This window comes from Haliotis cracherodii, unplaced genomic scaffold (assembly GCF_022045235.1).
Source record: "Haliotis cracherodii isolate W230 unplaced genomic scaffold, xgHalCrac1.p SCAF_20, whole genome shotgun sequence".
In the NCBI taxonomy this organism is placed as follows: Eukaryota; Metazoa; Mollusca; class Gastropoda; order Lepetellida; family Haliotidae; genus Haliotis; species Haliotis cracherodii.
The window spans coordinates 9,692,370-9,716,329 of NW_027266276.1; the positions used below are offsets into that span (position 1 = coordinate 9,692,370).

Consider the following 23,960-nt stretch of genomic DNA (forward strand, 5'->3'; position numbering starts at 1 on the left):
ATGGCAACAAATATTTTTCCGACCTCTCCAATCTCTGCAAGTCATGCTCCTTACATCGAAACGGCATCGCGTAATGTATGATATTCACACTCACAGCGCCTGTATGTGATGCACAGAGCCTTACCATAATTGCATTGCATTGCAGTCTTGCATTATGGTGACAAACATCTCAATCTTGGTTTATATGAAAATTGTGGAGCATGATAAGCAACATAAGCAGTCAGATAAATTCGTTGTAGGTTTATCCACCAGGCTGGTCATAATGAGGGTGCATGTACGTGAGAGGTAAGCCTACAACTTGTGTGGTGATACACAAGGATTTAATCACATGACTCACTCCTAAAAACGGCACTTATAACGGTATGATTTTATTGCTAACAAACATACAATTTACCTTAATGTTCCGAAAACTATAAAGTATTTATTTTACATGACATGAATCATTGACCATGTTTAACAGCCACTTTCCCCATGCTGGTTGTTAAGGCTGCTAAGGCTGTTAGGCACAGGCGGCGTCCCTTGGGCACGCCAGAAACCTATGATTGCGGGTTCGAATCCCGGTTCGCCCCGATTATGTTTCTAGGTGTGTCAGCACCATACCCGTGCTCGTGGGTTTCGCCGAAGCGGTAAACGTCTTAGACCTAACTGCTAAGACCTTCGATAAATTGGTGTTCCAGTGTATTTGGTTAGCTAGAAACTGACAATCAGCACTTTGCCTATTATACCAAGATCTGTCTTACGTAATATGTCGCTGTCATATTTGTGTTTTGTTGTTAAGGCCTTCATAAAGCTATACAAGTTTTAAAGTAAACATGTAGAGGATATCAGTGTCAAAAATATGTCCGATGCAATTATTTTTTTTGACTTGGACAATCTCTTTGGGTTTGTTTTTTTTAGGTGAAAAGCTGACTTGCCTTTGCATGTATTTGTGACAGGTGTCACTGGTGGGGCAGTATACGCTCACCTATGTTTAAATACCAGGTACCTTCACTATTTGATAGTGATTCAGAAACACATGAGCCTGATGAAGACCTATTCGGACAATGGACAATGGATATTTCTTGTGATTGTGGAAAGGGAGTGTCGTGTTTATTGACTGATATGTTTATTTAAATATGGTGTCGTGTGTGTAAAGGATATCTATCCTTCAGAAATGCATGCTAAATTGAAAAGACTATATGCTAATAATAAGGGTGCACCAGAGATCAATAAACTTTCAAGAATCACCTCTCTATATCGCCTGAAACATTTGCGGCCTTATATTACATTACGATGGTCCTTTAAAAATCATTATTTTCATAAACTCATGTCGAACTCGTAAATTGGACACTTTCTTATGAGCATGGAAAAGTATTTATCGCCGCATCTATTTAATGATATCATTGCCTCCTCACTCAAGCATCTCCTCGCTGACTTCTTTGGTGGGCATTTAGAAGTTGGAGTACTAAGTAAGGATAAGAATTTATGGATGAACAACTTCTCTGAGTCATAAATGATTATCACCATGGCTTAGAGAATATTGGAGTTTAGTTCATATTTCAGTCTATTATCTCATACACTGTCATAGAACACGACACATATGAATTCAGACACATTGCAATTCATCACAGTGGACTAGGAGAAGCTAAAGGTGTCATTACAGAAGGACATTTTTGTATCAGAAATAATCTGTGTAAGAACCGGATTAGTGTCCGTAGACTCAGCTGTGTCCACACTCGTTGGAAATTAAGCTGTCTGACTGACCGAGTGACCTCTTGATGGTCAAAATTGTCAGACGAAAATATTTCACCTCTATAAAGCTCTTTAAGGTGACGCTTATGTAGGGAAGTAAAAAAATAGTATTTCCATAACAAAAAGATATGTCTCGTACTAAACGCAAAGACTATATCATAAGCATGTGTTACGAAATACTTTCATATAGTGATGATACCAAGTGTTCACGGAAAGGTGAGCCTATCATTCCTCAGTGATATCACAAACACATGCACAGGAAAGTCAAATGTTCACCTAGAAAACACGGAAACATATGGTACAAGTCAAAATAGGGAACTGTATAGGACAACAACTTTCTCAATGGACAATTTGGAAATATCCTCCACTTGAAAACCCTTTGAAAACTTGACAGGCCTAGAATGCTGTGAACCTGATCAAACTAGTTCTGCGCAGTTGTGCAAACGTACTGTTAATAATAAGGATTATGTGTATTTAAAAAGGTCGAAGTCATTTTTTAATAACTGAAACCTCATGGTTGTACATACGGATACAATTTCTGAGTACAATTGTAACAAATCACTTGTGAGAACAAGCTGGATGCTGCCTCTCTATTTGTTTTATTTTGGAATTTAAGTAACAATTTCGACACATGCAAACATGAGGCCAAGTAGAAATTGACACTCAATTTTGAATATGTTTAAATTGTGATCTTACTTCATAAGCGTTGCGACTCGTGAGGATCCGGGGCAGAATAGGTCTTCATGATCAGCAACCCATGCTTGCCGTAAAAGGCGACTATCCTCGTCGTAAGAGGCGACTAACGGGACCGGGTGGTCAGGCTCGCTGACTTGGTTGATGCATGTCATCGGTCCCAATTGCGTGGATCCATGCTTAAGATATTAATCACTGGATTGTCTGGTCCAGACTCGATTATGTACAGAGCGCTGTCATATAGCTGGAATATTGCTGAGTGCGGCGTAAAACAACAAACAAACATCATAAGCGTTGCAAAATAACGGGTGCACGGTCGGCCCAATCGTCTAAGGCGCCGCAATTTGCTTTACAGAGTTGCGTCCCTTGGGTACGTCAGAAACCTATGAATGTGAGTTCGAATTCCGATTCGCCCCGATTATGTTTTAAGTGTGTCCGCGTGATACCCGTGCTCGTACATTTTCCACAGTGGTAAACGTCTGAGACCTGCTTTCCTCCCACATTAAGCTGGCACGCTGTGATAAAACTGGAATACTGTTAAAAACGACGTTAAACCCAATTCACTCACTTACCCACCCTGAGAAATAACATGTAAACATGGCAACATGTTATGTGAAAACTGAACAACGATTTAATGTGTGGTAACGCGGATGAAGGATAAGATCAAATACATCGGTGATCCCTTAACTCGTCCACTCGACCTACTTTATGCGTTGAACTCATCCGATGCCATAACTTTTAATCGCTCTAGATTAATTAAAAAAATGTCAGTGTTTATTTTGTCAGAGTATAATGGAAATTAGGTGCGTTTTATAGTAAACGCCAGGGAATAACCAGTCTCGATTATCCGCCGAAACAGATATTAATAGAGTGAGTGAGTGAGTGAGTTGGGTTTAACGCCGCTTTTAACAGTATTCCAGTTATATCATGGCGTGTCAGCTTAATGTGAGAGGAAAGCCAGAAGTGATGCAGGTCTCGGACGTTTACCACTTCGGTGAAACTCACGAGCAAGGGTATGGTGCTGACAAACACAATCATAGATTTCTGGCGTGCCCAAGGGACGCAGCTCTGCACAGCGAATAGCGGCGCCTTAGACGACTGGGCCACCCGTGCCCCAAGATATTAATAGATCACTGAACATTGATGACACAAGGCGCTTGCGTAAAGGGTCGTCATGGCCTGCCCTACCGCCAGCACCCGTCACACACATATTTTTGCATAAAAAACGTCTTCTTTGTTGCCTGATGCCACCAAGCAGTTCTCCTGCCATATAACGACGTCTCTAAATATTCAAGTAAACAACATCTTCAGTATTAACACAACAGTTAATTTTCTAAATGTCGAAATCTCTTTTTCCTGATTCATTTCCAGAGCTTTTATTATCACTGAATATGTCAAAGGGTTATAAAAGAAGAAACATTATTGCTTTGGAAATTGAAATTTTATTCCACGGTTGAGATGAAATATTGGCGGATCCGTAAATAGTACAGTGTGCAGCATTATTTATCAACATATACGTAAGATCTGTTTCTGTACATTTTATCACGGAAACAATTGATCCACATGTTCTCAGTGACAATGAGAGTGGAATTAATGTGCGGAGATATAGGCGTGAGAGGAGGTCCTGCCATTGACCAAACTGATGAGAGACACCATCGGCTGCAACTTTAGCCAAACATATCTCACTGTCCCGCAAAGGCCTAATCCATTTAATGGCTCTGATGTTTAACATTAGAATGAGTGAGTGAATTAGGTTTTACGCCGCTTTTAGCAATATTCCAACATTATCACAGCGGAGGACACCAGAAACGGGCTTTACCATGTCGAGAATCGAACCCGCTTCTTCGGCATGACGAGCGAACGCTTTAACCACTAGGCTACCCGAAAGCCCCTTTAATATTACAGAGTTGTATTTTTTTTATAACTAACCTAGTCATGCCAGGCTTGCCAATTAATTAACTTGACAATCCTCCAATCATGTCGCATTGCCCCTAAATCCGAAAAAAACCATCTCCGTTCAGCGTCATTCTGGTCTTGTAAACAACTATTTATACGGCCCTTCTGTCACACGATCTTTGTCGGTTGTTTTATGTACTGAATGTCAAAAATAGTTTTCATTAATAATATTTTAAGGTTTCAGAGATGTCAAATTGGAATAGGGATACGTTTACACACACCTGATGATGATGGTAAATTCTTTATTGAAGACAAAAGAGTGGTGGGTAGCTCTTTGGTTCCGCCGTTAGCACGTCTCGCCTTAAATCTGAGTTTGATCACCAAATGAGGACACTATCTGAAGCCCATTCCTGGTGTCTCTCCGGGAAACAAGCGTCGAATAACATAACTCACTCAATGAAAACGTTTTCATTGAAGAACTGAATTCAATCAAAGACCTACGACATTCGTCAAATAACGCAGACAATAAGACGACTACAACCCAACCCAATTCCGCCTGGATGGCCACGAACGTGTATGAGGTGAGGTGAGGTGAAATGGGGTTAAACGACGCGTACAAGATTATTGCACTTATATAGCGACGTGCATGCACGTGTGTGTGTGTGTGTGTGTGTGTGTGTGTGTGTGTGTGTGTGTGTGTGTGTGTGTGTGTGTGTGTGTGTGTGTGTGTGTGTGGTTGCTTGTACTAGACCAGACTGATGCTGATTTATAGTGCTAGCCCACTGAGATACCATGCCGCAGTTTAACATGAATATCCCACTCAGACACAGTATACTGACTCCGAGCCGACCAGTCCTTGTTTTAGCCCCTTAATGCCTAGCGCCAGACAGGGTAACAACAAGTACCACCTTTTAACGTCTTTTGGTATGACGCGACCGGGGACGGAACCCCGGACCTTCCGGTCTCCGGGCGGATGCTCTACCTCTAGACCACGGAGGCGGTCCGAACGCGTATGAAATAAATGCAAATGACAATTAGGTCTGATTGAACAACATGGAGGCACATATGTTCCGCACAGTCAAATCAAAGGTCATCAATTTGGTTGAGGGATGTCACATTTGACATTTATCAATACCATTTGGCAATGGATCGACATCCAAGAGCATGCGACATTAACACGAGCTAGATTGCCGGTGCATGTATATAATTACATTCCAGTTTGGTTTGCTTCAGGTTAAGTCCATCTGCTTTCATCAACTAGCATCTAATTGATGGAGTCAAGCGCTTCCCTACATTTACCAGCATGAGGAAACTATCACAAGCTATTTATTCTTCAAATACTAAAGGGGGCGATCGGATAGCCTAGTGGTTAAAGCGCTCGCTCGTTACGCCGAAGACCCGGGTCCGATTCCCGACATGGGTACAATGTGTGGAGCCCATTTCTGGTGTCCCCCGCCTTGATATTTTGCTGGAATAGTGCTAAAAGCGGCGTAAATCCAAACTCACTCACTCAAATACTGAAGACTCAAGCTTGTCTTTGTAAATATGTATTGCTTTACTGAGGTCTGGTTCAAGCGTGCAGTGACATTAACCTCTCATAATCGCTACTTTCGGTTGAGCAGGACATGTTTACCGCAAACACCTGGTGTCATCACTTTTACTGATCAGTAATTCCTTTTTTACATGTTTGTTACAGAGACATGAATATGAATACACCTAGCACTGACGCGACTGTTTATCTTGGAATGGGGTATGTGACTGTACAACAAATTAGTTTTTACGTTAACATACAGTGATGTGCATCTGTACCTTTTGTACAAAATGATTGCATTCGCGACCACTCGTGTCACTTCGGGACCGACTGAATGGCGACTCGTGCCCCTCTCGTCGACATCTTATCAATAGGGTTCGTATGCGCGCAAACGGGCATAGCGAAACATATAGTGACTTTCACTTCACATCCACCTTTGCTTGGTTTGTTTGTTTGTTTTGTTTGTTTGTATGTTGTTTAAAACCACTCTTAGCAATATTCCAGCTATATGACGGCGGTCTGTAAATAATCGAATCTGGACCAGACAATCCAGTCATTGACATCATGAGCATCGATCCACATGGGATACGATGACATGCATCAACCAAGTCAGCGAGCCTGACCACCCGGTCCCGTTTGTCGCCTCTTACGACAAGCAAACAAAGTATGTTTCTAAATACAGCATGGCCGCAACTTACAACCGCTAATTATTCAGTATGGAGAAACAATTGTGACTGTCACTTGGGTATATTTTTGGTGTCACATATATATGTCACTTAAAGTAAGGAACATTGTGAGGCGGTAATGGCACTGGCGTTGCACGTGTCCCAAACGGGGTGAGCTGATTGGATGAGATCCACGTCCGTGTACACGATGGGACTTTCGGCTCACACAACTACTTTTGCGCATTAAGGTGCGTTCTCACGGTGCAACATGTAGTAACAACTTGTAGTAGGCACTGCAGCTGCAACCTCAGGCCATCCTACTTGTAACGATTTTAATCTCATACTATTTACAGCCGAGACATGGAACTTGTCCTAAATATAATTCCTACAACCAGTCGCAAGCTCTCGACCAATCGGAGCCGCCTCCGTGGTCTTGTGGTAGAGCGTCCGCCCGGAGAGCGGAAGGTCCGGGGCTCGATCCGGCGTCATACCAAAAGACGTTAAAAGATGGTACTTGCTGTTACCCTGTCTGGCGCTCGGCATTAAGGGGCTAAAACGAGGACTGGTCGACTCGGAGTCTGTATACTGTGTCTGAGTGGGGTATTCATTTTAAACTGCGGCATGGTATCTCAGTGAGCTAGCACTATAAATCGGCATCAGTCCGGACTAGTACAAGCAGCAACAAACACACACACACGTGCATGCACGTCGCTTTATAAGTGCAATAATCTTGGACGCAACGTTTAACCCAATTTCACCTCACCTCACCTCTCGACCAATCCAATCGCGTTGATATGTGTCCAGCTCAGAGTGACGTCCCTTTGTTTGTGTTGACATGTCGGAGCCACGACTGAAGAAGAAAACAACCGGAACTGTTTATAGGATTTATTTATCCCAAGAATAAAACATATTCCCTGAAGTCGTGCGTCGTATCGAACACGACGCTGAATAAATATATGCATTGGTTTCGTCTTCTCTACAAAGTATAATACAATGACGAATGTTAATCCCTACGAAAAGCACAAAGCATTGAACTTTTGCGACGCCCAAACGGTCTTTTCTTGAGAATGGTCACATTTCGAACGCACTGATAAGGACAATGAACCATTTCCATAGCTTTTCGTGATGGCGAACAATAACTTTTCCAGCTTCCTCTGCAGTTTCCAGAAAAGGATTCGATATTATTGACTTTCTTTGTTTTGTTTTTGCTACCTTGATCCTATCATCTCAAAGGTAATGTTAATGTAAACATATCGTATTCTTGTAACCGTACCCATTGGTGAGGACAATACCGACTCCTTCCGCAAGCAATGTTCTGGAGACAATACGCCATAGCATCCTAGTCATTACTACGCTTCATTTTCTTGCTGGTCCATCAATGTTGTTTTGCCAGCATGCCGATCTTATGTTATTGAAGGAAGGAAGTCAATTTCATACAAACACAGAGACTTGCTTAGACTATTCTGAAAGCATGTCTCGAAAGACATCAATTTTGCTGATGTTCGTGTACAGCCATTACCTGTTTGTAGGTTTTCAATAAAGAACCAGTAGAACTCTCCATAGCGTATATATATTATATACTTTTCACGTTTACGACTTATAATCCTTTTTTCAATGAAAAGATTTGAAATACGGGATATCCTGAAAGATGTATATTTGTTAAGATGCTCGTAGCAGCGTCATATCAAATAAATGGTAATAATAATTACCCTCGCGTAACCTTGATTCGTGGTTATAAGGAAAGTTCACCCAAATTCGTGGATTAAATGTCCGATTTTGTTTAGTATACTCACTGATCATTTAATTCATCTATTAAACTATAAGAAAATGACGAAGATTCCACTCGTGACTGAAAAGTTTGTTTACCGAAGCCATTTGCATTCATCAGCCATTCATGTGCTGGTTGATTTCTTTCTCGTCTACGTTATAAAATGCTTCTGTTCTTGATTGGAAACCGTATTTGTCCATAATCATGGCAAGTTCATCAAAATATATGTTGATGCATTCCTCTGAACTTGCTTTGCCACGAAGTTCCGTGAGAGACTTGGCACTTCTAACTTTCAACTCCGGCCATCGCTCCAACAGACCATACAACCACTTGACAGATAATGGATGGGACAGGTCACGTTTTCCTAACTGACAAGCAAAGTTGGACCCTAATTGGACAACCTCTTTCCTGGTATATATGTATCCGATGGATGCCATGTATGCCACATGGTCAACAAGTCTAGTTTCCTGCTCCGCATCAAAACTTGGAGTTGCACCTGACTTGACAGTGTCAACATTGATCTTGCCTTTTATCCTGTCTCTGAGTGTTTGCTCGGGTACAGAGAAGTTTAATGCCGTTTTATGAACTGCAACTTTACTGTTTTTGACTTCAAAGTAAGCATTAGTCAAAGCTGTAGGCGAATAACTTTTGTATCCCTGTCGCGAAGGCGTCGGTGAACCCTATGAAAATGAAAAAAGGCTATACGAGATGGCCCGAAAATGTTTCCATAGATTCATAATTTTAACAGACAGCAGCACCTCAAGTCACGTGACTTATGTTTATTGACATCTAGACAAGCAGACGACGTGAGATGAGAAGGGTGGTGCTTACGGTATATATTTTATTTGATGTTTTGTAAATATGAAATTTGGTATTAGTGATCTAGGGCTATTTATCTCAGTGTTGGACATTTGGTTTTTCTGTACTTACATGTAATGGAGCGATTCGGAACATTTTTGTCAGCAAGGCGGGGCAGTGTGTGTACATCAAAAGTACCGCTGTGTGACGTCATACGAGACTTAATTTACGAGATATCACGATAATTACCGCTATCCACGAATCAAGGTTATCCACGAATTTAGGTTCTGTGCATAAAGCGACAAAAACTGTCTATATCCAATAGAAATATTTGCATAAAGCAGTGTCGATTGTACAATTCCGACTATATCCCGAGCATGTGTTTATGAAGCACTATCACATAGTGATGATACCAGGTGTTCGCGAAAAGGTGCACGTATCCTGCCCAACCGGTGTCACCCGGTACAAACACATGCAAAGGCAAGTCAATTGTTCACCTCATGTCGAAATAGGAATTTGTATCGGACATCAATATGATTATTATGAACGTTATGGACGTTCCATTAAGAACGTTATGATCCAAACAAAATGGTAGACTAAAAATATGTACATGTTTTGTATTATTTCAATTCAGTAAACGTACGAGTTCTTTCTTCCAAAATGTTACGTTTTCAATATCATAAACATACACATGTCAATATACATATGGGCGATTGGTTAAAGCACCAGCTCGTCATGCTGGGCACTAGGTTCGAGTCTCCCACATTGGTACAACATGTGAAACCCTTTCTCCGTGCCCCTAGCCGCTGTATAGTGTTTGGTTGGTTGGTTTGTTGTTTTACGCCGCACTCAGTAATATTCCAGCCATATGACGGCGGTCTGTAAATAATCATATCTGGAATAGACAATCCAGTGATTGTCATCATGAACATCGATCCATGCATCAACAAAGTCAGCGAGTCTGACCACCCGATCCCGTTAGTCGCATCTTACGACAAGCATAGTCGCCTCGTTATATAGTGGTATATGTCTAATTGACAATGATAGTATCACGCTTTTACTTTCAAATTAAGAGTGAGTGAGTTGATTTTACGCCGCTTTTAGCAATATTCCAGCAATATCACGGCGGGGGACCCGAGAAATGGGCTTCACACATTTCCCATACGGGGATGCGAACTCGGGTACTCCGTACGGCGACCGAACGCTTTGTAATTTAGATATACGTATAAACCGATCTGGTCATGCATACACTGAAGTGGACTGATGTTTTATCATTATGCAAATATAAAGTCGGAATGTGTGCAAAGTCAGAAAGAACTGTAACCATTTATCACTTATAATGTAACCATAGAGTTCTAGATAATTTTCGCCATTAAACAATTGCAATATAATCATATGACTAACCACGGGTCGGGGTTGTCCTGTGGGTACCCGGGTCCTACACAGTGCCGACCCGACCCAGTTACCAGGGGTTACCCGTCCCAGCCCTACCTTACATGTACCCTAAGTGTTGTTTCCTCACTTGCTTCCTTAACACAGTGAACTGCCTGGCTTTGATTAAATGAGAAATATTTTAACGCGGCATTCACACAATCTCACAGCGACGATAATGTTTCTTTTGTTGTGAATTAAAGAAAACCCATCTCTTTGGGGTAACTAACGAAATTAAAAATAACCCGTCAAACAAAATAACCAATATTTCAAACTGACATTTCAATTACCGATTAAAGATACCGTCATATGAATGAACGTGATACAACTATAATTCTCACGAGTGCTCCTCTGGGCTAACCTCTGCTGTATAAAATAATCGGTAATGAATGTGATTCAATTTTTCAAAAGGTTATAAAAGCAATAATTTACCCCCTAGAGCCAAAACTTAAAACCTTCCTTTTTGTCGGAATTGCCTCGTTCGGAAATTAAGTTAGACCATGCACGTTATGCTGTAACATTGCGGATTAAGTCATTTGCTTTAAATTTACAAAAAGACAGATGTTCGAGAGCACAATGTCCATCTGTAGAGTGTCTGACATTGGTCATAGATAGATGATCTTAAAGACTGTGTGTGTGTGTGTGTGTGTGTGTGTGTGTGTGTGTGTGTGTGTGTGTGTGTGTGTGTGACGAAATCGGTAGGTGATGCATGAATGACTTTGTAAAGATGAATATAGAAGCATAGGTGATGGGAGAATGTGTATGTATGTTTACTATGCCAGCGTGACTTCATGTCTCATGTTAAGGACCACTCGATTCTTTTATATTGCCACTGTAAATCTGTCACGGTATGATTCCCTTCCACTTGGTTCCCACCTCAGCTAGACATAGAGGATACCAGTGAACCCGCCTCATCTGTTTCATAATTAGAGGACCGCCTCCGTGGTCTAGTGGTAGAGCGTCCGCCCGGAGACCGGAAGGTCCGGGGTTCGATACACGGCCGCGTCATACCAAAAGACGTTAAATGATGGTACTTGTTGTTACCCTGTCTGGCGCTCGGCATTAAGAGGCTAAAAGAAGGACTGGTCGGCTCGGAGTCAGTATACTGTGTCTGAGTGGGGTATTCATGTTAAACTGCGGCATGGTATCTCAGTGAGTTAGCACTATATATAAATCGGCATCAGTCCGGACTAGTACAAGCAGCCACACAAACACACACACGTACATGCACGTCGCTATACAAGTGCAATAATCTTAAACCCATTTCAGCTCACCTCACCTCATAATTAAAGATATGCATAAACACTGTCCACTGCATGACAAGTGGGATTACTTCAACACTCCAATAGTCAAGTTTCCCTTCATGTAGAGCAATATTCCGGCAGCTCCAGCCCTTGGTCTTTACATTTCACAACTTTTGAGGTACAATCGAGCATACTTCTTTGCCATGACTTCAAAGAGTGTCATACGACGCTTGCTCAAAATCTGTTTGGTCGAGGTTACAACATTCAAGGCCACAGTAAAGCTTTCAAAACGTTTCATGGTAGTGAAAAATGCACCACATCTTCTCGTGTCTTTTTCAGATAAATAATTGACTTGCCTTTGCAAGTGTTTGTAACGGGTGCCACCGGAGGAGCAGGAGACGCTCACATAGCTATGGACAAGGTTTTGTAGACTTTATGTACCCATCTGAACTAGAAAAAGGGGTCACTTTTGTTATAATGTGTTTCGTGCACGAAGATTCAGAGTGACATTAAAGTATCCACGATTCTGTATGACAAAATGGACGACTTCAACTTTCTCTTTGTGTCAAGCAATATTCCAGCAGCTCACGGATTGGGTGTCCACTTTTCACCTTTTAGGTACTAAAGAGTACAAAATTTCAAAGAACGTCGACTCTTCCTTAAAAGTGGGTTTATCAGGGTAACATCATTCAAGGCCTTGGAGAAACTTTCAAAACGTGTTATTGCAGACAAAGGATATTTCTTTTGTACCGTGTCGATGACCAAAATGCTGTCCTATGAAATTAACTACTTTACAAGTACCAAATGTTGACAAGTTTGGGCAGGTGAACAATTGACTTGCCTTTGCATGTATTTGTTTTGGCTGCCACCGGTTCGGCAGGATATGCTCACCTTTTCATCAACATCTGATATCATCACTATTTGATAGTGATTCTTCAACATAATGTTTCTTATGATATATTTGTTATCGAACAGTGAACTCTACTTTTAGCATTGATTTTTAGGATTTGGGAAATGGTTTCATAACACTGCAGACGTTTCTATTGTTAACTTCGTGATGACGTCTTGCAGATATTCGTTTTGACTACGACTCGCAAAATGTTCTGAACAAATATACGCTGATTTGAGTATGAGAAGTGACATGCATCGATTGGGCGCCAATCCCTTTCTTGGTGTAAGTACCAGCATGACTTGATCACTTCTGTCGAGGACACGAAACTGACTAGATACGACCAAGATTCTGGGAAAATATCATTGATCAAGAAACATATCGCATGATGATGTTTAATAAGACCGGACGTCCTGATGTGCTGCCTGAAGAACCTTTGTTCTGAAAACAGAAGCCTTAGTCAGTAGGTGCATTAGACTTGTTTACATTGACATCAGTATGAAGATGGCAGAGATAACATATTAACAATAACAGGAAGCATGGATGGCTTGGTATCCGTTTCTATAAGCAGGAAAGAGGAAATATGTCTTTATTGTACGCCCCTTTGGGATGGTCTTATCCATAAACCATTGTAAGACGGATTGAAGTGTGTGCCACAATCTTGTTTAGTGAAATACGTTGTTAAATGGAAACAGAAATCTTGTGGACTGTTTGCTGCTTATGAATACATATCTTGATAATTATCGTTTTCATTCAATCAAAAATTTGAAAACAAATCTGACATTCTTCTTGTCGAAAAAGATATGGATTAGTTCTTTTTTATGTTTCAAATTTTACTTTTTCAGATTTTGTTTCATGCCATTTTCTCCGCATTCAACAATGCTAACAAGGTGGGCTCACTAGTCATGAACACTATTGACCGACGACTATCTCATGATAAAACATTCCTATTTGAAGACATTATCATGCTATAACATTCCTGGTTGACGACGATCTCATGATATACCATTGCTGACTGACTATTTTATAAGTTATAACAATCCTGTCTGACAGCCATCTCATGTTATAACATACTTGACTGAGGGCTACATTGTACCTCACACATGTGATACTTAAAACGTAACCTTTAGGATAACTTTAGTTCTACGGACCGGGGGCGGTCGGGTAGCCTATTGTTTAAAGCGTTCGCGCGTCACGCTGAAGACCCGTATTCGATTCCCGACATGGGTACAATGTGTGAAGCCCATTTCTGGTATCCCCGTCGCCATATTGCTGGAATATTGCTAAAAGCGGCGTAAAACCATACTCACTCACTCACTCATAAGGGACCGACCATTTGATTTCTGCATTGGATGGTAGGGGGAGTGGGGGGAGCGGGGGTTTGGGGGTTTGTTGAGATGAGATATTTTTCCAGCTACAACTACAAAACTTTTTTTTTTATTTAAAACCATAAGCCTGTATTTAATGTTACGGAATACACCTAGCAACGATATAAGTGTGTGGCCGTCAATGTCAGTTGTATGATACTTCCAAAATAGGCTCTGAAAGTAAAAACATAAATAAACGATTCGAAGAGTTTCCGCTGCCCTGTCATCAATTGTTTCCACTCTTACCATAAGCGATGATAACTGTTTTACTGTTTGATTGGCATTCTAGAAGTTGGTGTGTAAGTAGGAAAACGTACAATTTTGCGACTAATAACTTCTGGTTTATTGAATATACTGATGGTTCGATGGAGATCCTTACATCGTTATCCAGCTTGAGGGACAAGAACCAAGTGATGAGACTGAGGTAATATGCATGACATGTTTTGATAAGCAGCAGATTAACATTGACAACAACAGATAGCATATAACAAGTAGAATACATAGAGACGATAGAAGACAGTGACAACAACAGATAATAGATAACAAGTAGCATACATAGAGATGATAGAAGATATTGACACAACATATAATAGATAACAAGTAGAATACATAGAGATGATAGAAGACATTGACAACAACAGATAATAGATAACAAGTAGAATACATAGAGACGATAGAAGACATTGACAACAACAGATAATAGATAACAAGTAGAATACATAGAGATGATAGAAGACATTGACAACAACAGATAATAAATAACAAGTAGAATACATAGGGATGATAGAAGACATTGACAACAACAGATAATAGATAACAAGTAGAATACATAGAGATGATAGAAGACATTGACAACAACAGATAATAGATAACAAGTAGCATACATAGAGATGATAGAAGACGTTGACAACAACAGATAATAGATAACAAGTAGAATACATAGAGATGATAGAAGACATTGACAACAACAGATAATAAATAACAAGTAGAATACATAGGGATGATAGAAGAAATTGACAACAACAGATAATAGATAACAAGTAGAATACATAGAGATGATAGAAGACATTGACAACAACAGATAATAGATAACAAGTAGCATACATAGAGATGATAGAAGACGTTGACAATAACAGATAATAGATAACAAGTAGAATACATAGAGATGATAGAAGACATTGACAACAACAGATAATACATAACAAGTAGAATACATAGAGATGATAGAAGACATTGGCAAAAACAGATAATAGATAACAAGTAGCATACATAGAGATTATAGAAGACATTGACAACAACAGATAATAGATAACAAGTAGAATACATAGAGATGATAGAAGACATTGACAACAACAGATAATACATAACAAGTAGAATACATAGAGATGATAGAAGACGTTGACAACAACAGATAATAGATAACAAATAGAATACATACAGATGATAGAAGACATTGACAACAACAGATAATAGATAACAATTAGAATACAGAAAGATGATAGAAGACATTGACAACAACAGATAATAGATAACAAGTAGCATACATAGAGATGATAGAAGACATTGACAACAACAGATAAAAGATAACAAGTAGCATACATAGAGATGATAGAAGACATTGACAACAACAGATAATAGATAACAAGTAGCATACATAGGGATGATAGAAGACATTGACAACAACAGATAATAGATAACAAGTAGCATACATAGAGATGATAGAAGACATTGACAACAACAGATAATAGATAACAAGTAGAATACATAGAGATGATAGAAGACATTGACAACAACGGATAATAGATAACAAGTAGAATACATAGAGATGATAGAAGACGTTCACAACAACAGATAATAGATAACAAGTAGAATACATAGAGATGATAGAAGACATTGACAACAGCAGATAATAGATAACAATTAGAATACAGAAAGATGATAGAAGACATTGACAACAACAGATAATAGATAACAAGTAGCATACATAGAGATGATACAAGACATTGACAACAACAGATAATAGATAACAAGTAGCATACATAGAGATGATAGAAGACATTGACAACAGCAGATAATAGATAACAAGTAGAATACATAGAGATGATAGAAGACATTGACAACAACAGATAATAGATAACAAGTAGAATACATAGAGATGATAGAAGACATTGACAACAACAGATAATAAATAACAAGTAGAATACAGAAAGATGATAGAAGACGTTCACAACAACAGATAATAGATAACAAGTAGAATACATAGAGATTATAGAAGACATTGACAACAACAGATAATAGATAACAAGTAGCATACATAGAGATGATAGAAGATATTGACACAACATATAATAGATAACAAGTAGAATACATAGAGATGATATAAGACATTGACAACAACAGATAATAAATAACAAGTAGAATACATAGGGATGATAGAAGACATTGACAACAACAGATAATAGATAACAAGTAGAATACATAGAGATGATAGAAGACATTGACAACAACAGATAATAGATAACAAGTAGAATACATAGAGATGATAGAAGACGTTGACAACAACAGATAATAGATAACAAGTAGAATACATAGAGATGATAGAAGACATTGACAACAACAGATAATACATAACAAGTTGAATACATAGAGATGATAGAAGACATTGGCAAAAAACAGATAATAGATAACAAGTAGCATACATAGAGATGATAGAAGACATTGACAACAACAGATAATAGATAACAAGTAGAATACATAGAGATGATAGAAGACATTGACAACAACAGATAATAGATAACAAGTAGAATACATAGAGATGATAGAAGACATTGACAACAACAGATAATAGATAACAAGTAGAATACATAGAGATGATAGAAGACACTGACAACAACAGATAATAGATAACAAGTAGAATACATAGAGATGATAGAAGACATTGACAACAACAGATAATAGATAACAAGTAGAATACATAGAGATGATAGAAGACGTTGACAACAACAGATAATAGATAACAAATAGAATACATAGAGATGATAGAAGACATTGACAACAGCAGATAATAGATAACAATTAGAATACAGAAAGATGATAGAAGACATTGACAACAACAGATAATAGATAACAAGTAGCATACATAGAGATGATAGAAGACATTGACAACAACAGATAAAAGATAACAAGTAGCATACATAGATATGATAGAAGACATTGACAACAACAGATAATAGATAACAAGTAGCATACATAGGGATGATAGAAGACAGTGACAACAACAGATAATAGATAACAAGTAGCATACATAGAGATGATAGAAGACATTGACAACAACAGATAAAAGATAACAAGTAGCATACATAGATATGATAGAAGACATTGACAACAACAGATAATAGATAACAAGTAGCATACATAGGGATGATAGAAGACAGTGACAACAACAGATAATAGATAACAAGTAGAATACATAGAGATGATAGAAGACAGTGACAACAACAGATAATAGATAACAAGTAGAATACATAGAGATGATAGAAGACATTGACAACAACAGATAATAGATAACAAGTAGAATACATAGAGATGATAGAAGACATTGACAACAACAGATAATAGATAACAAGTAGAATACATAGAGATGATAGAAGACGTTCACAACAACAGATAATAGATAACAAGTAGAATACATAGAGATTATAGAAGACATTGACAACAACAGATAATAGATAACAATTAGCATACATAGAGATGATAGAAGACATTGACAACAACAGATACTAGATAACAAGTAGCATACATAGAGATGATAGAAGACATTGACAACAACAGATAATAGATAACAAGTAGCATACATAGAGATGATAGAAGACATTGACAACAACAGATAATAGATAACAAGTAGCATACATAGGGATGATAGAAGACATTGACAACAACAGATAATAGATAACAAGTAGAATACATAGATATGATAGAAGACATTGACAACAACAGATAATAGATAACAAGTAGAATACATAGAGATGATAGAAGACATTGACAACAACAGATAATACATAACAAGTAGAATACATAGAGATGACAGAAGACATTGACACAACATATAATAGATAACATGTAGAATACATAGAGATGATAGAAGGCATTGACACAACAGATAATAGATAACAAGTAGAATACATAGAGATGATAGAAGACATTGACAACAACAGATAATAGATAACAAGTAGAATACATAGAGATGATAGAAGACATTGACAACAACAGATAATAGATAACAATTAGAATACATAGAGATGATAGAAGACATTGACAACAGCAGATAATAGATAACAAGTAGCATACATAGAGATGATAGAAGACATTGACAACAACAGATAATAGATAACAAGTAGAATACATAGAGATGATAGAAGACATTGACAACAACAGATACTAGATAACAAGTAGAATACATAGATATGATAGAAGACATTGACAACAACAGATAATAGATAACAAGTAGCATACATAGAGATCATAGAAGACATTGACAACAACAGATAATAGATAACAAGTAGAATACATAGAGATGATAGAAGACATTGACAACAACAGATAATAGATAACAAGTAGCATACATAGAGATGATAGAAGACATTGACAACAACAGATAATAGATAACAAGTAGAATACATAGATATGATAGAAGACATTGACAACAACAGATAATAGATAACAAGTAGAATACATAGAGATGATAGAAGACGTTCACAACAACAGATAATACATAACAAGTAGAATACATAGAGATTATAGAAGACATTGACAACAACAGATAATAGATAACAATTAGCATACATAGAGATGATAGAAGACACTGACAACAACAGATAATACATAACAAGTAGCATACATAGAGATGATAGAAGACATTGACAACAACAGATAATAGATAACAAGTAGCATACATAGGGATGATAGAAGACATTGACAACAACAGATAATAGATAACAAGTAGAATACATAGAGATTATAGAAGGCATTGACACAACAGATAATAGATAACAAGTAGAATACATAGAGATGATAGAAGACATTGACAACAACAGATAATAGATAACAAGTAGAATACATAGATATGATAGAAGACATTGACAACAACAGATAATAGATAACAAGTAGAATACATAGAGATGATAGAAGACGTTCACAACAACAGATAATACATAACAAGTAGAATACATAGAGATTATAGAAGACATTGACAACAACAGATAATAGATAACAATTAGCATACATAGAGATGATAGAAGACATTGACAACAACAGATACTAGATAACAAGTAGCATACATAGAGATGATAGAAGACATTGACAACAACAGATAATAGATAACAAGTAGCATACATAGGGATGATAGAAGACATTGACAACAACAGATAATAGATAACAAGTAGAATACATAGAGATTATAGAAGGCATTGACACAACAGATAATAGATAACAAGTAGAATACATAGAGATGATAGAAGACATTGACAACAACAGATAATAGATAACAAGTAGAATACATAGAGATGATAGAAGACATTGACAACAACAGATAATAGATAACAAGTAGCATACATAGAGATGATGGAAGACGTTGACAACAACAGATAATAGATAACAAGTAGAATACATAGAGATGATAGAAGACACTGACAACAACAGATAATACATAACAAGTAGAATACATAGAGATGATAGAAGACACTCACAACAACAGATAATAGATAAGAAGTGGAATACATAGGGATGATAGAAGACATTGACAACAACATATAATAGATAACAAGTAGAATACATAGAGATGATAGAAGATATTGACACAACAGATAATAGATAACAAGTAGAATACGTAGAGATGATAGAAGACACTGACACAACAGATAATAGATAACAAGTAGAATACATAGAGATAATACAAGACGTATACATGTAGATGATAGAAGACCTATGGATCTGAAATAGCTATTGTTAAAGCCACTCCCGTTACCTCTTCCTCTTCAATTACCTGCCTCAATTTAATGAGATGAGGGATGGATTTGCATGAAACCTGGAGACTATGTGCATTTAGCTTTCCTTGTGCGTGATCTTGACTGATCTTGATGACCGCTGATGAGAAGAATTCAGTGTAGTTGTATATAGCAAAATGTAATCACACTCCCGTGCGAAAGTGATTGATTGATGCACATAAAAGATGTATTTGTTGGACATAACCGATTATTATATACATGTATTTCATACATCTCCAGATGAATAAAATTTCCTTTTCAATGTTGACGCCACACTCGTGAAGGTCCGGGGTACAATATGTCTTCAGCAATCCACGCTTGCCGTAAAAAGCGACTATGCTTGTCGTAAGAGGCTCGCTTACATGGATGATGCAGGGCATTGTATCCCAATTGCGTGGATCGATGCTCATGATATCAATCACTGGATTGTCTAGTCCAGTCTCGATTATTTACACAACGCCGACATACAGCTGATATAATGCTGAGTTATACAACAAAGAAACATGGTGACACGTAAACAGTTAAAAGCTGCGATATTACTTTTTTATGTTATGTATGTATATATTTATGTATATTATTTGGATACTCCTCTGAATAAATGCACGTTTTAAATAATACATTAACAGCACATTGGGCGAATTCTTTCCCTTAACCCATTTGTTACTGACGAAATATGAACGTCAGTTCATCACTTGTGTCCGTGTTGTCGACATGGTGAAATTTGTTTTCGCTTCAACCACTAATGTCAAGGTGTCCGATGACCAAACTCGAACGTCACAGGGGACATGGAGCGTGCTCCGTCTCAGCTCCGTCGTTGTATTGACAGAACTGTGATTTGTAATCAAGTTGTAATGTCGACTGCTTCTGATAAATCCACACACGAGAGTCACGAACGCCGTGCCGACGACATATCCTATTCCCCTGTCCCCTGTGTATCGAGTTAAGTCTTGTTGACCCATTAATCTGCGACATTCAGATCGGGCAATGCTCATTTGATTTGGTACACATGTGTATTAGCATTTTGGGAGTAAACTCCACACAGATTGGCAGTGATCACCTGGGAGTCGGTTGTGCTGATACGTCTGTACGTGCTTTGTAGGATGTCCTCGTGGGCCCTGGTATCAAAGAATATGTGCACCGCGGATGGTCTCGATCTTAAACGGAGGGACACACGAAAGTTGTGTCGGTTTATACTGGGTTAATCACACATTATCCTCACCATAACGATCTTACTTTGAGCATCACTGGGTATTGCTTTTAAGAGAGATTTTCTTATGACATGGAAATGATTTTTCCCGTTTTTAATTACACCGACCAAATATATTTAACAGTGGTTCGGTACTGCAGCTGGTGGACAGTGTTTAGAATTCATTTTTATGGAAAACAACCCACATGACAATACTTGAATAAACACGTCTAGAATTTACGTATATTGGGACAAATTATCTGTTATATTTTTAGTACACGAAAGGCAGTTTTTGTTTTCGTTTTTGTAATATGATACACGAGTCCAAATATCACGATTAGAATTTTAGCCTGCTCCACTAGTCTTCAACAATACAATCGTATTGCCAATTTAACAGCAGAGAATTCAGCAATAAACATATATGTGATGAAGTATACTATTTACTGTCACAGAAGACCATCTCCATTCCGTTGTCTTGCGCCCTTTCTATTATCATCTGAGAATGAAATATCTTACACGTTATTATTGTTGGAATGTCACAGTCAGGATTGGTATCAAATTGATTCTTAGTTTTGTGCCAAGCAGATAAAACAGAGCATCAATTAATCAATTAATAACGAAAATGATAAATATAAAGTTATGTAAATGGGCCATTCGCCCTGCAATTAAAATTACATCAGAAAACGTTGAAAACATAAACATGTGATACTTGAATGTTTTTGTGTATAGTTTCAATCGAGTTTATAATTATCATACATAGAAAATGACATTAAATAATATATGGTTTTGGTGTCACAACTTACATAGAAATCGGAGTCAGTATACTGTGTCTGAGTGTTTGAGAGGGGTATTCATGTTAAACTGCGGCATGCTATCTCGGTGAGCTAGCACTATAAATCGGCATCAGTCCGGACTAGTTCAAGCAGCCACACACACATCCGTGCATGCACGCCGCTTTTTAAGTGCAATAATCTCAGACGCGACGTTAAACCCAATTTCACCTCCCCTCACCTACGATTATTGTGATTTGAGTTGGTCAACGGGACAATGATTAATCACTGTCTCGGTTCAAAACGTCTTCCACGGTGGATTTATTAAACACGTTATCAGGAAACACGAAATGCATAATCACAGTAGCATTCTGACGAGTTGTATCCTCATCCGTTATCTCGTGGGTAAGCTTCTGACCAAAGTAAGATCGGTTGTTTCATCCTCTAGCCGCGTCATACCAAAAGACGTTAAAAGATGGTACTTGTTGCTACCCTGTCTGGCGCTCGGCATTCATGGGATAAAACCAGGAATGGTCAATGTCAGTGTACGGTGTCTGAGTGGGATATTAACGTTACACCGTGGCATGGTATCGCAATGGGATGGAACTATGAAATCGGCATTGGTCCGGACAAGTACGCACTGTTGCGTGCGTGCATGTCACTATGGAAGCAAAAATACCAGACGGGTAATATTTGAGCTCGGGTTGCGTTTGGAAAGACTCGAGTTCTTCGGCAAGGAGTCCAGCATTTCACATAGCGTTTTCTTGGTTTACTTCAGAGGACATTTGCCTTAGTTTGTCATAAGTGGTCCAAAACCTCTAAACGTTTTCATTGATTTTGTTAAGTGGGATAGTGGTGTTTAAAGTGGAAGTCTATTACAATCTGTCAACGATGGACGAAACTAGTATACCACAGTTCTGTTTTGGTTTGTTTGTTTGTTTGTGTGTTATTTAAAGCCGCAATCAGCAATATTCCAGCTATGTGACGGCGGTCTGTTAATAATCGAGCAGACAATTTACTGATAGACATCATGAGCATCAATCCACCAAGTCAGCGAGCCTAACCAACCGATACCGTTAGTCGCCTCTTACGACAAGCATAGTCGCCTTTTATGGATTTCTGAAGACCTATTCTATCCAGGATCTTAACGGGTCCAGTTCTTTTTAAAATGAAATTTGGGGAATTAAAAGTTATGACCACAAGAGAGAACATTTCGAATTCCTAGTTGTGAATTTCCCTTTTCTTGTCGAAAAAAGTACCCTCAGTTCTCGATTGCTTAGGTGCTAGATCATGTGTACCTTTTACTTGTACGGAAGATATATTTTGCTTACAAACGATTCCTTTTAATGATCAAAAGCCAAGTTAAGTCATTTCGAAAATGTTAAGGTTGACATTCAGACGAATTTACTCAATATGTCACGGAGCTTATGAATAGCTAGTGTTATCCTATCCGCTTCGCTAACACCTGGTATCATCCCAGATTTTCAGTGATTCATTTGTACACCGCTATCCTGTCTTAACTCTGAGTGAAATCTGTTCTGACAGATATTCGATAAAGTTTTCTGGCGTATACGGTTAGAATTCCAATTATTCTCCGAGACATTATACAACCATACATAAACGGATGTAAATGTCAATCTAGTTTTATGCATAACGATAATATCGGAACTGTGATAGGTTTCCTGGTTTCAGAATGTGTGCATGCTTTCATATAAACAGTCCTGTGTCATCTGTAAGGTCACTTGTGACTCAGTTGAGCTCTGTTACATTCTACCGGAAAAAGGTTAGCTGATGATGAAACGTCTCCAGGCTAACGTATCTCACATTTCTGGTAATCCATAAGAACAGGAACCATTCGCAGACACATTTCAATTATCCGAATAAAGAAATGATCGTTTATGTGAACAAGCCATTACTAACAGGTTCAGTTTGGTTGTCTTTTTTTCCTCG

General features: G+C 38.3%; 1 protein-coding gene across 1 annotated transcript; it reads right to left on the reverse strand.

The window, feature by feature from the left end:
• Positions 1 to 8,400: 8,400 nt before the first annotated feature.
• On the reverse strand, positions 8,401 to 9,271 carry LOC139470482 (uncharacterized). Its single transcript, XM_071252889.1, has 2 exons — positions 9,215 to 9,271; positions 8,401 to 8,964 (listed from the first exon to the last, which is right to left on the reverse strand). The coding sequence occupies exons 1-2, from the start codon at positions 9,269 to 9,271 to the stop codon at positions 8,401 to 8,403; spliced, it is 621 nt and encodes a 206-aa protein (XP_071108990.1).
• Positions 9,272 to 23,960: the final 14,689 nt, after the last annotated feature.